Here is a 12,886-nt window from a genome sequence, read left to right as displayed (position 1 = left end):
TCCTTTTTGTGTGCCTGGATCGTTCATGGAACGACAGGAGCTAGTCGGTATCTTCCATGCTAAGCAAGTTATTCTCAGGATGAGTGTTTATTCACTTGCCATCGCACGAGAAAAGGGCGGTAATAGGGATTCCCAGTCCCGAACTCAAAATTGCAAATAATTAAACAAAACTCCCCCGGGACTATTGTTGGTATGGACGACACTCGTTGTTTCAGACAAGCCGTGGAGTGTGATTGTTGGTGGAGGGGGAGTAAATCTTTACTTTTATCGCTTGGGAACCACCACTAGCGTGCTTAGCATGGAAGATATTGATAGATGATGGTTGTGAAGTAAACAAGAAGGGTGTATTTCTCAAAATATCATTTACCTCTGTTTTAAAACTTGAGCTCTGGCACCGCTGCAAATCACTGCTTCCCTCTGCGAAGGGACTTTCTATTTACTTTTATGTCGTGTCATCACCTTCTAAAATAAGCACTAGAACCTGAGAGCATTCCTGTCATGCTGATGCAGTGTGTGTACCTAATGTTGGGTGCATCATGACTGGATCTTTTCTACCATGAATTACAATGTTTAGTCGCTGCTTGAACTTTGGAGGTGCTCTCCATTTATGTTTTGCGGTCTCAGAAAGGGCTAGCGAGATACCACTATTGTCATGTTATATCATGGTTGTTTTGATAACGTGTTGCTGTTTGAGATATCTTATTATTGCTTGCTAGCTGATTATGTCATTGATATGGGTCAATATAATTTTTTAGAGTTATTGTCGGCATGGTTAGTTATAATGTTGGCTGAAAATCTGGGTCTTGTTTAAGCTTATTTATGCAAACAAGAGCAAAAGAGTTCGTAAAAGTTTTTCTTTTTCACTTTCAGTTTATCAACTGAATTGCTTAAGGACAAGCAAAGGTTTAAGCTTGGGGGAGTTGATAGGTCTCCAACATATCTACTTTTTCTAACGCTTTTCCTCTTGTTCTGGACTCTAATTTGCATGATTTGAATGAAACTAACCCCGGACTGACGTTGTTTTCAGCAGAACTACCATGGTGTTGTTTTTGTGCAGAAATAGAAGTTCTCGGAATGAAACAAAACTTTGTGAGGAATTTTTACACAATAAAACAAAATTTCTGGAGCCAAGAACCACCAGAGCGGGGCACCTGGGTGGGCACAACCCACCAGGGCGCGCCCCCTCCAGGCGCGCCCAGGTGGGTTGTCCCCACCTGGTGGCCCCACATACCCTGAAACCGACGCTACAAAATCACATTTTTCTAGAAAAAAATCAGGGAGAAAGAATTATCACGTTTCACGAGACGGAGCCGTTGTCACCTCTTGTTCTTCATCGTGAGGCTAGATCTAGAGTCCGTTTGGAGCTCCGGAGAGGGGGATCTTCGATCTTCATCATCACTAACCCTTCTCCATCGCCAATTCCATGATGCTCCTCACCAGAAGTGAGTAATTCCTTCGTAGGCTCGCTGGTCGGTGAGGAGTTGGATGAGATTCATCATGTAATCGAGTTAGTTTTGTTAGGGCTTGATCCCTAGTATCCACTATGTTTCGAGATTGATGTTGCTATGACTTTGCTATGCTTAATGCATGTCACTTTGGGCCCGGGTGCCATGATTTTAGATCTAAACCGTTTATGTTATCACATTTAGATCCATATTTTAGATCCGATCTTGCAAGTTATAGCCAGCTACTACGTGTTATGATCCGGCAACCCCGGTGTGGCAATAGTCGGGACCACTCCCGATGATGACCGTAGTTTGAGGAGTTCATGTATTCACCGTGTGTTAATGCTTTGTTCCAGTTCTCTATTAAAATGAGGCCTTAATATCCCTTAGTTTCCAATTGGACTTTGCTGCCACGGGAGGGTAGGACAAAAGATGTCATGCAAGTTCTTTCCTTAAGCACATATGACTATTTACGGAATACATGCCTACATTATATTTATGAACTGGAGCTAGTGTCGTATCGCCCTAGGTTATCACTATCACATGATGAATATCATCCAACAAATTACCGATCCAATGCCTACGAATTTATATTATATTGTTCTTGCTAAGTTACTACTGCTATCGCTACTGTTGCACTTGTTACAAAACTACTGCTATCACTGTTACCGTTACCATTGCTGCTGCTACCATTATCAAAACTATCATATTAATTTGCTACTGATCACCTTGCAGCAGATAATTAATCTTCAGGTGTGGTTGAATTGACAACTCAGCTGCTAATACTTGCAAGTATTCTTTGACTCCCCTTGTGTCGAATCTGTAAATTTGGGTTCAATACTCTACCCTCGAAAATTGTTGCGATCCCATATACTTGTGGGTTATCAGGTATCAGTGATGCGGTACCAAGATAGGACCTCATGGCAAGTCTGCTGGGAGAAGGGGCAGCCAGCAAGGAGGTGCTCCATGGTCTCAGGCTCCTGGTTGTAGAGTAGGCAAAGCGGGGCGTGGGCGAGGCCGCGGCGGGCAAGACGATCGGTGGTCCAGCATCATCCTTGGAAGGCTAACCATAGGAATACCTTGATGCGGAGGGGTGCCCAAGACTTCCAGGTTAGCTTCCAGGAGGGCTCGATCATGGACCCAACAAACAGAGCCTTGTAGCATGAGCTGGCGGAGTACATGCCAGTCGAGGTCCAGCGCCAGGTGAGGGTATCCGGGGCGTCAGTGAGAGTGAACTGGCATAGCCGAATCCAGAGGTGGATGTACTGCACTAGCTAGGGCCTCCGGCCCTAGGGAGCTCTGAATATCCTGGATCCAAGCGCGGGAGTCAAGGCCCGCAGCCATGGTGTGCGCTTTGCGGTGCCGACGGGGCACCACAACGAAGACGAGGGGGCCAGCTCAGCAATGGAGGCCCCATCGATGTAGTGGTCCTCCCAGAAGAGGCAGGTCATGCCGTCGCCAACAGCCCAAGTGGTGGAGGCCCGGAAGATAGCCTGCATGGCCGGGCTGCTAGGAATTTGGAGGTGGATCCACGGGTGGGTGGGGTCGGTCTTGCGCAGCCAGAGCCAACGGGCCCGCAGGGCATGGGCGCTACGCTGGAGATCCAGGATGCCGAGCCCGCCAAAGGCGAGTGACCGGCAGATCCCTGCCCAACTGACGAGGCATTGCCCTCCGTTGGTGGTTTTTCAGCCTTGCTAGAGGAATGCGGATGAGGCGATTCACTTGTCTGAGAAATGAGGTGTGCAGCGACATGGCAATCAGGATATGGGTGGCAATCGCGCATAAGACATGGCGGAGAAGGGCCAACCGCTCGCCGCGAGAAAGCATGGACGCCCACCAAGGGGAGAGCTTCTTCTCCAGCCTCTTCACGAAGGGCTGCAAGGCGGAGGCAGGGACCTTGCGGATGGAGAGTGGGATGCCGAGATACTTGACGGGGAACTCGCCAAGAGGGCAGGGGAAGAGACTTGATAGGGAGTCTCGAAGATCAGGAGTGCACTGGATGGGTAGCGCGGCGCATTTATCCAGGTTGGTGTGGCGGCCCAAGGCGGTGCCGAACATCCGAAAGATGCATCGGACCGCAGAGAGGCCCCGCTCGTTGGGGCGGCAGAACAACACAACGTCGTCTGCATAGAGCGAGAGGCTCGTGGACATGTGGCGATCGGTGAGCCATTGGAGGAGCCCGCAGCTAGTGGCGCGCCGGAAGAGGCAATTCAGTACGTCGATCACGATGACAAAGAGCATGGGGGACACGGGGTCACTTTGCCGCATCCCCTTATAGTGGCGAATTGGCGGCCCCGGGGATCCGTTAATGAGCACCCGAGTGCTAGCGGTGGAGATGACGATGGAGATCCAGTTGTGCCAGCGTGGCCCGAAGCCCAAGTGCTGAAGCACCTCGAGGAGAAACGGCCAGGAGACGGAATCGAAGGCCGAGGCAATGTCTAGTTTGAGCAAAATACGCGGTAGACAGAGACTGTGGAGCTATTTCACGGTTTGCTGCACTAGCATGAAGTTCTCGTGGATGGTACGGCCAGCGATGACGACACTCTGGTTGGTGGAGATGAGCTCGCCAAGGCACGGCGCGAGCAGAGGGAAAGGACTTTGGCGACGAGCTTGGCGAAGAGGTGTATGAGGCTGATCGGTCTGTACTCTGAGAGCGTGGAGGCATCCGGCCCCTTCGGGATGAGTGTGAGAAGGGCCTCGTTGAGCTTGTGGAAGCCACAACCATTCAGCTCGTAGAGCTTGCCAAAGGCCTCGACGAAGTCGTCACGAATGATGTCCCAAGCCGCGAGCAAGAACTCGGAGGTGAAACTGTCAAGGCCGGGTGCCATGCCATGAGGTAGCTGGCGGATGGCGGCCCAGATCTCGTCGACCGAGAAGGGCTGATCAAGCGCAGAGAGGTCGAAATGACGGTCATCGATCTCCTCGAGGGCGATGGTGTGATCGTGGTGGTTGGTGGTGCCAAGAAGGTCAGAGAAGTGGCGGTAGGCTGCCTCGGCCATGGCCGCGGGGTCGGTGACGACGGAGTCGTTCACGCAGAGCTCATGGATGTGGTTCCACTTCTTGCAATGAGCAGCATACAAATGAAGGAAGGCGATGTTGGTGTCTGCAGCACGCAGCCAGGAAAGGTGGACACACTGGCGGGCGATGGATCGATGGAGGGAGGCGAGCCCAAGGTAGGTCCTCTTAAGTTGGCGTCGAAGCCAGGATTCCACCGGGGACGGCTGTCTAAAGTCTTGGGCCGCGTCGAGGCGCGCGATCAGCACACGCGAGACGGAGAGGCGGAGCTCAACATGGCCAACTGAACGTGCACTCCAGCTCTGAAGACGGCGGTCCATGGATTTGAGACGAGAGAAAATCCGCCGAAATGGATCACGGTTGCGAAGCGTCTCGTGCCACGTGGCCGCCATGGTCTGATGGAATCCCTAAAGCTTGGGCCAAAATGTCTCGAATTGTAAGCGTCGAGGGCCTGTCGAGGGCGTAGCACAGTCGATGAGGAGGGGTGCATGATCCGAGGCAGCAGACGAGAGGCAACGCACGAGACAGTTGGGGTGGGCAGCCTCCCAACTAGGTGAGCAAAGCACATGATAGATATACACAAGAGTGGAGGGTCTCGCTCGCTGGACCAGGTGTAGCGCCTACCATGGAGGTAGATGTCGCGCAGCTTGGCATTGGCCATAAAACAACGAAAACATCGCATGGACCTCACATCATTAGGAGAATGATGTGATGGACAAGACCCATCCGTTGGCTTAGCATTATGATCGTTAAGTTTTATTGCTATTGCTTTCTTCATGTCAAATACATATTCCTTTGACTGTGAGATTATGCAACTCCCGGATACCGAAGGAATGCCTTGTGTGCTATCAAACATCACAATGTAACTGGGTGATTATAAAGATGCTCTACAGGTATCTCCGAAGGTGTTTGTTGAGTTGGCATAGATCGAGATTATGATTTGTCACTCTGAGTATCGGAGAGGTATCTCTGGGCCCTCTCGGTAATACACATCATAAGCTTGCAAGCAAACGACTAAGGAGTTAGTCACGAGGTGATGTATTACGGAACGAGTAAAGAGACTTGTCAGTAAAGAGATTGAACTAGGTATGAAGATACCAATGATCGAATCTCGGGCAAGTAACATACCGATAGACAAAGGGAATAACGTATCTTGTCATAATGGTTCGACCGATAAAGATCTTCGTAGAATATGTAGGAGACAATATGGGCATCCAGGTTCCGCTATTGGTTATTGGCCGAGAGGTGTCTCGGTCATGTCTACATAGTTCTCGAACCCGTAGGGTCCGCACGCTTAACATTCGATGATGATATAGCATTAAATATGAGCATCCAGGTTCCGCTATTGGTTATTGACCGGAGAGGTGTGTTGGTCATGTCTACATAGTTCTTGAACCCGTAGGCTCCGCACGCTTAACGTACGATGACGATATAGTATTATATGAGTTATGTGATTTGGTGACCGAATGTTGTTCGGAGTCTCGGATGAGATCACAGACATGACGAGGAGTCTCAAAATGGTCGAGAGGTAAAGATTTATATATAGGACAATAGTATTCGGACAGCGGAGGTGTTCCGGGGGTTACCAGGTACATATCGGGTCACCGGAAGGGGTTCCGGGCACCCCCGACAAAAGATATGGGCCTTATGGGCTAAGATGGGAAACACACCAGCCACTAGGGGCTGGTGCGTGTTACGTCTCCAACGTATCTATAATTTTTAATTGTTCCATGTTGTTATATTATCATTCTTGGATGTTTTACAATCATTTTATAGTCATTTTATATCATTTTTTGGTACTAACCTATTGAGATAGTGCCCAATGTCAGTTGCTTTTTCTGCATGTTTTTTACATTGCAGCAAATCAATACCAAACGGAGTCCAAATGCAGCGAAACATTTTGTGGATTTTTTTGGAGAAGACATCTAGCGGGCCAAAGAAGTACCAAAGAGGGAGCCCGAGGTGAGCACAAGACACCAGGGCGCGCCTGGGGGTTGTGCCCACCTCGGTGGCTTCCCGCACCGCCTCTTTGCTCTATAAATACCCCAATATTCCAGAAACCCTAAGGGAGTCAAAGAAAATCAATTCCAGCCACCGCAAGTTCCAGAACCACCTGATCCAATCTAGACACCATCACGGAGGGGTTCATCATGTCCATTGGTGCCTCTCCGATGATGCGTGAGTAGTTCATTGTAGACCTACGGGTCCGTAGTTAGTAGCTAGATGGCTTCCTCTTGCTCTTTTGATTCCCATTACAATGGTCTCTTGGAGATCATGTGATGTAACTCTTTTTACGGTGTGTTTGTTGGGATCCGATGAACTTTGAGTTTATGATCTGATCTATCTCTTTATCCATGAAAGTTATTCGAGTCTTCTTTGATCTCTTATATGCATGATTGCTTATAGCCTCGTATTTCTTCTCCGATATTTTGGTTTTGTTTGGCCAACTTGATCTATTTATCTTGCAATCGGAAGAGGTGCTTTGTGATGGGTTCGATCTTACGGTGCTTGATCCCAGTGACAGAAGGGGAACCGACACGTATGTATCATTGCTATTAAGGATAACAAGATGTGGTCTATTTCTACATAAATAGATCTTGTCTACATCATGTCATCGTTCTTATTGCATTACTCTGTTTCTCCATGAACTTAATACACTAGATGCATGCTGGATAGGAGTCGATGTGTGGAGTAATAGTAGTAGATGCACGCAGGAGTCGGTCTACTAATCTTGGACGTGATGGCTATATAATGATCATTGCCTGGATATCATCATGATTATTTGAAGTTTTATCAATTTCCCAATAGTAATTCGTTTACCCACCGTTTTCTATTTTTCTCGAGAGATGCCACTAGTGAAATCTACGCCCCCCGGGTCTCTTCTTTATTATATTTGCCTTTGCGATCTATTTTTATTTGCTTTTATTTTCAGATCTATTAAACCAAAAATACAAAAATACCTTTGCTGCAATTTATTCTTATTTATTTTATCTCGCATTCCCGCAAGATCTATGTATCCAATCTATCATATTTTTATCCCGTCTACTTGCCAATTTCTGGCGCCGTTGCCCGAAAGGGATTGACAACCCCTTTAATACGTCGGGTTGCGAGTATTTGTTATTTGTGTGCAGGTGTCGTCCACGTAGTGTTGCGTGGTTCTCCTACTGGTTTGATAACCTTGGTCTCATCACTGAGGGAAATACCTACCGTTGCTGTGCTGCATCATCCCTTCCTCTTTCGGGAAATACCGACGTAGTTCAAGTAGACATCAAAAAGAATATCTGGCGTCGTTGCCGAGGAGACATCATCAACATCTACCAGGTTCCTAATCACAAATCTCATCTCCCTGAAATTTACATTATTTTCCATTTGCCTCTCGTTTTCCTCTCCCCCACTTCACAAAAATTTGCCGTTTTATTCGCCCTCTTTTTCGTTTGCCGTTTTCTTGTCAGATCTCTTGTTTGCTATCTCTACTTGTGTTACCATGTGCCTTCTATTTGCTTGCATCTTTGCTTGCTAAAAATCTATTGATATGGATCCTCATCCACTTGCTGATCTTTTCGAAAGATCCAATTATGATGAACCAATTGATTGTGAATTGAATTCACTAGATTATCTTTATGAAGTTTTGCTTGAGATTTATGAATCTGAAAATTGTGATGAAGTGTTAAACGAAGGAATTTATGAAGTGATTCATGATAGCTCCTTGAATGAAAAGCATGACTGCAATGATGTTATTATAAATTCTATTAATGTCAATTGTGTTAGGGATATGCAAAACCCCAAGCTTGGGGATGCTTGTTTTGTTATGCCCACTACTTATTGCAATGATCATGATTGGGGTGATAGTGATTCTTATGATCTTGAAATTTTATTTAAACCTCATGATGATTATGCTTGTGGTAATATTAAAAGTGGGTCTGGAAGAGTGTTCAATCTTATGAAATTTTTGATAAAAGTGGGCTTGGAGAGGTCATGAATTTATTTGATGATGATCCCACTATTTTGGAAGACTGTCAACTTTGCATGCATGTGGATCATGCAGAGAATATTTTATGTGATAGTTATATTGTTGAATTTGATTATGATCCTACATGTAATTATTATGAAAGAGGAAAATATGGTGGTGGAAATTTTCATGTTACTAATTTACCTCCCGTTTTGTTGAGATCGTCAATAATTTATTCCTCTGCTTTGCATATGTTACATGTTTCTTATCTTGATAATTCATTTTCTTATAAAATTCATATGCATAGGAAGTATGTTAGACTTAAATGTGTTTGTTATATGTTTCATGATGCTCTCATCGTGCTTCATTCTTGTCTTTCATGCAAGCATCTTTAAAATTATTTATGCCTAGCTAGGGGCATAAAATGACAGCGCTTGATGGGAGGCAACCCAATGAATAAAATTTATTTTTGTCTTTTGCTTAATGTTCTTGAGTGTTTTCACAATTATGCTACTGTTGTGATTGTGTTTTTTGTGTTTTAGTTAGTGTTTGTGCCAAGAAAAGCCTTTAGGATCTTGTAGGGCGATAGTTGTTTTGATCTTGCTGAAAAACAGAAACTTTTGCGTCCAGAGAAACAATTTTTAGAAATCACAGAAGCGACGAAAATTTCAAAACAATTTACAGTAGATTGATATAGAAATTTCTGAGGTTGTCCTAATTTTTCAGAATTTTTGGAGTTACAGAAGTATTCGAAATATCGAGATTGCTACAGACTGTTCTGTTTTTGACAGTTTTTGTTTTCTTTGTGTTGTGTGCTTGTTTTGATGATTCTATGGTTTTCTTTGAAGAGTTTTTGCCATATAAAAGTTGGAATACAGTAGATATAACGCAAGAATAAAATATGAATGGGTTTGTAACAGTACTTATAGTAGTGATTTGCTTTCTCATACTAACGGATGTCGCGAAGGTTTTGTTGAGTTTTGTGTGATTGAAGTTTTCATGTTTTGGGTGATGTTACGATGGATGAAGGAATAAGGAGTAAGAAGAGCCTAAGCTTGGGGATGCCCACGGCATCCTAAGCTATTATCCAAAGAGAAGCAAGCAACTAAGCTTGGGGATGCCCGAGTGGCATCCCCTCTTTCGTCTAACGACTATCGGTATTTTACTCGAAGCTATATTCTTATTCGTCACATACTATGAGTTTTGCTTGGAGCATCTTGTATGATATGAGTCTTTGCTTGTTTTGCTTTTTGTTTTAAGTCATGAATCCTTGCTGGACACACCTATTTGAGAGAGCCAAAATTATGCCGTGGCTTCTGAGAATTGCTCTCTATGCTTCACTTAAATCTTTATGAGCTATGGAATTGCTCTAGTGCTTCACTTATATCTTTATGAGCATGGTGTGATTTAGTATTTTTGAAGAAATGCTCTCTTGCTTCACTTAGATTTATTTGAGAGTTAGTAAATTTTTTAAGACATTCTCTCTTGCTTCACTTAAATTAATTTGAGAGAAAGAAATATTATGCCCATGATCTTCACTTATATTTGTTTGAGCTTATCAAAAGCAACACATGAAAATTAGTCCCAAAGTGATAGATATCCAAGGAGGATATAATAAAAACTTTCATGAAGATCATTGGACAAAATAAACTTGATTCCTTGTAATGGTTTTGAGATATGATGATGTGATATGTGAGTCACGTTGATGAATAATTATGCTTTAGTAAGAATATTGGTGTTAAGGTTTGTGATTCCCTATGCAAGCATGAAAGTCAATAGTTATGCAATGAAATTACATCCTACTTGTGGTGCATAATTCAGTGTTAGTTATGCTTAATGCTCGCTTATGAGATTTTTCGTTTCTTGGTTGGTCGCTTCTCAATGTTTTGCTAGCCTTCATTTTGCACTAAGTATGATCACTACTTGTGAATCCAAAATCCGTTAAACCAGTTTTGCCACATGAGTCCACTATACCTACCTATATCCGGTATTCTTTTGCCATTCTGGGCAAATTTGTATGTGTCATCTCTAATTTTCAAAATAAAATTTTCTTTTGTATGCTCGTACCGCTCATGAAATGGTAGGGGGTGGCTAATATATTTCCATGCTAGATATGTTATTCTCAAGATGAGGGTTTATTCATTTCTCATTGCGCGAGAGTAAGGCAAAGGTATCAGGGATGCCCAGCCCTGAAATGAAAAATGAATTTACTTTATGTTGTCAAATAATAAATTCCTTGGAAGTGTTGGTATGGAAGGGCACCCGTGGACACGGCGGGCTAGCCATGGAAAGTGAAAGTATGGTTGAAAAAGGAATAAACTTTAATTTCTGTTTGGGAACCGCCGATGATATATCTAGCATGGAAAGTATTGGGAACTACTCGATCATTTTCATTGACAGGAAAAGCATGCCTCCCAAAATGTTTTTATCTCTATCTTTTTCGCTTTGAGCTCTAGCACCTCTACAAATCCCTACTTCCCTCCTCGAAGGGCCTTTCTTTTACTTTACGCAATTTTTTTATTTGAGTCTCCATCTTCTCTTATAAAGCACCAACTAAGGGGCACTATGATCATACTTGAGCATTGGGTGTAGCTAATATGCGAGTGTGTTCCATGAATGGATCAATGATTGAGCATAATGGGCTAGGGGTAACCTATTTTAGTGTTGATATTTTGAAAGACATGGTTGCTTGTTGATATGCTTGACTATTGAAATTCTCATGTCAAAACTAGACTATTGCTTTGAACCATATAAAAGTCCAAATGTCCATGCTACAAAGAAAAGAATATGAGATGAGCATGTTAGGCAGCATTCCACATCAAAAAAATTCTGGTTTTTGGACCAGAAGACATCCAGTGGTCCAAAGAAGTACTGAATAGGGAGCCCGAGGTGAGCACAAGACACCAGGGCATGGCTGGAGGCCCAGGTGCGCCCTGGTGGGTTGTGCCCACCTCGGTGGCCTCCCGCACCGCCTTTTTGCTCTATAAATACCCCCAATATTCCAGAAACCCTAGGGGAGTTGACGAAAATCAATTCCAGCCGCCACAAGTTCCAAAAACACCTAATCCAATCTAGGCACCATCACAGAGGGGTTCATCATGTCCATTGGTGCCTCTCCGATGATGCGTGAGTAGTTCATTGTAGACCTAGAGGTCCGTAGTTAGTAGCTAGATGGCTTCCTCTCTCCCTTTTGATTCTCAATACAAAGGTCTCTTGGAGATCCATATGATGTAACTCTTTTTGCGGTGTGTTTGTTGGGATCTGATGAACTTTGAGTTTATGATCAGATCTATCTTTTTATCCATGTAAGTTATTTGAGTCTTCTTTGATCTCTTATATTCATGATTGTTTATAGCCTCGTATTTCTTCTCCGATATTTGGGTTTTCTTTGGCCAACTTGATCTATTTATCTTGCAATGGGAAGAGGTGCTTTGTGATGAGTTCAACCACGAATCCATAATTCAATGCACAGGTACATATACTAAAGAACTACAGAAGCACCAAGTAAAGAATGATGAACCACAGTTGTACTAAAGTCTGTAAAGAGAGAGGCGAAAGACATTCTGTTTGCTGGAGAAGGTGAAGCGGAATACCCATATTGTGCCCTCCTTCATGCGTAAGGCGCGCACAACTCTAGGCCAACCCCTTGTGATGGCTGCCCATCCATCCTTCACTGTCTTCATTAGGACTTCTCCATGCTCATTGTAGTCTAGATGAAATACTTTAACCTTCATTGCGTGTCCACCAATCGTGTATTTTGCGAGGTAATCTTGAGTGAACTGCTTCGGGAACCACTGTGAATGAAAAAGAATCAGACATTGTTGTCTAACAACTCATTATGGGCAGTAAAAAGAAAAGGCTGCAGAGTTTGTAGTTACCATCCTACAGCTACTGTTGTGTTGGATAGAGCATAAACAAATAATTTGCTTGCCACCATTCGTATCTTTTTGCTAATAATCCTTATAAGTTTCCTCACTTGATGCTTGTTCATCAATATCTCATTGCCCCATACGCAAAAAGGGTCGATGCGTGGATCCTTGCCAAGGGCATATGTACCTACAAGCAATAAGTCAATATTAGAAGCTAACTAGTGTCCATGCCTGGATCTATATGCACTACATTATGGAACGACGGGGGGAGTACAAGCCGAGGGATGAAGCTAAACTCGGCGGAAAATGGTGGCCACTCTCGTTATTGTCCTACATAAGTAGTGGGAAGGCATGATAACTACAACAATCTTAACATCAAACAAATATAGCAAAGGTAAACAACACCATCTCCAAATGATAGCTTGAATGTGTTGGTTTCAGCATGCTGTTAAAGCAGATATAAAATGGAAGGCAATGTTAAAGACAGCAGGCTTAATAGCCATCAAATATTGCAATTCAAACCGGTATTGTTGAAAATGAATAGAACGTAGGTAATGTTTAAACATCACACTGGATAAATGTGTAAAACTGAAATAAAGGTCATGTGT

At 44.0% G+C, this 12,886-nt stretch overlaps 1 protein-coding gene across 1 annotated transcript; it reads right to left on the bottom strand.

Moving 5' to 3' along the window:
* Positions 1-3,943: 3,943 nt before the first annotated feature.
* Positions 3,944-4,852, bottom strand: LOC141025948 (uncharacterized). Its single transcript, XM_073501879.1, has one exon. The coding sequence runs from the start codon at positions 4,850-4,852 to the stop codon at positions 3,944-3,946; it is 909 nt and encodes a 302-aa protein (XP_073357980.1).
* Positions 4,853-12,886: the final 8,034 nt, after the last annotated feature.

Source organism: Aegilops tauschii, chromosome 6 (genome assembly GCF_002575655.3).
Source record: "Aegilops tauschii subsp. strangulata cultivar AL8/78 chromosome 6, Aet v6.0, whole genome shotgun sequence".
In the NCBI taxonomy this organism is placed as follows: domain Eukaryota; kingdom Viridiplantae; phylum Streptophyta; class Magnoliopsida; order Poales; family Poaceae; genus Aegilops; species Aegilops tauschii.
Note: the sequence above shows the minus strand (reverse complement) of the source record. Positions and strands in the feature narration are given on the sequence as shown.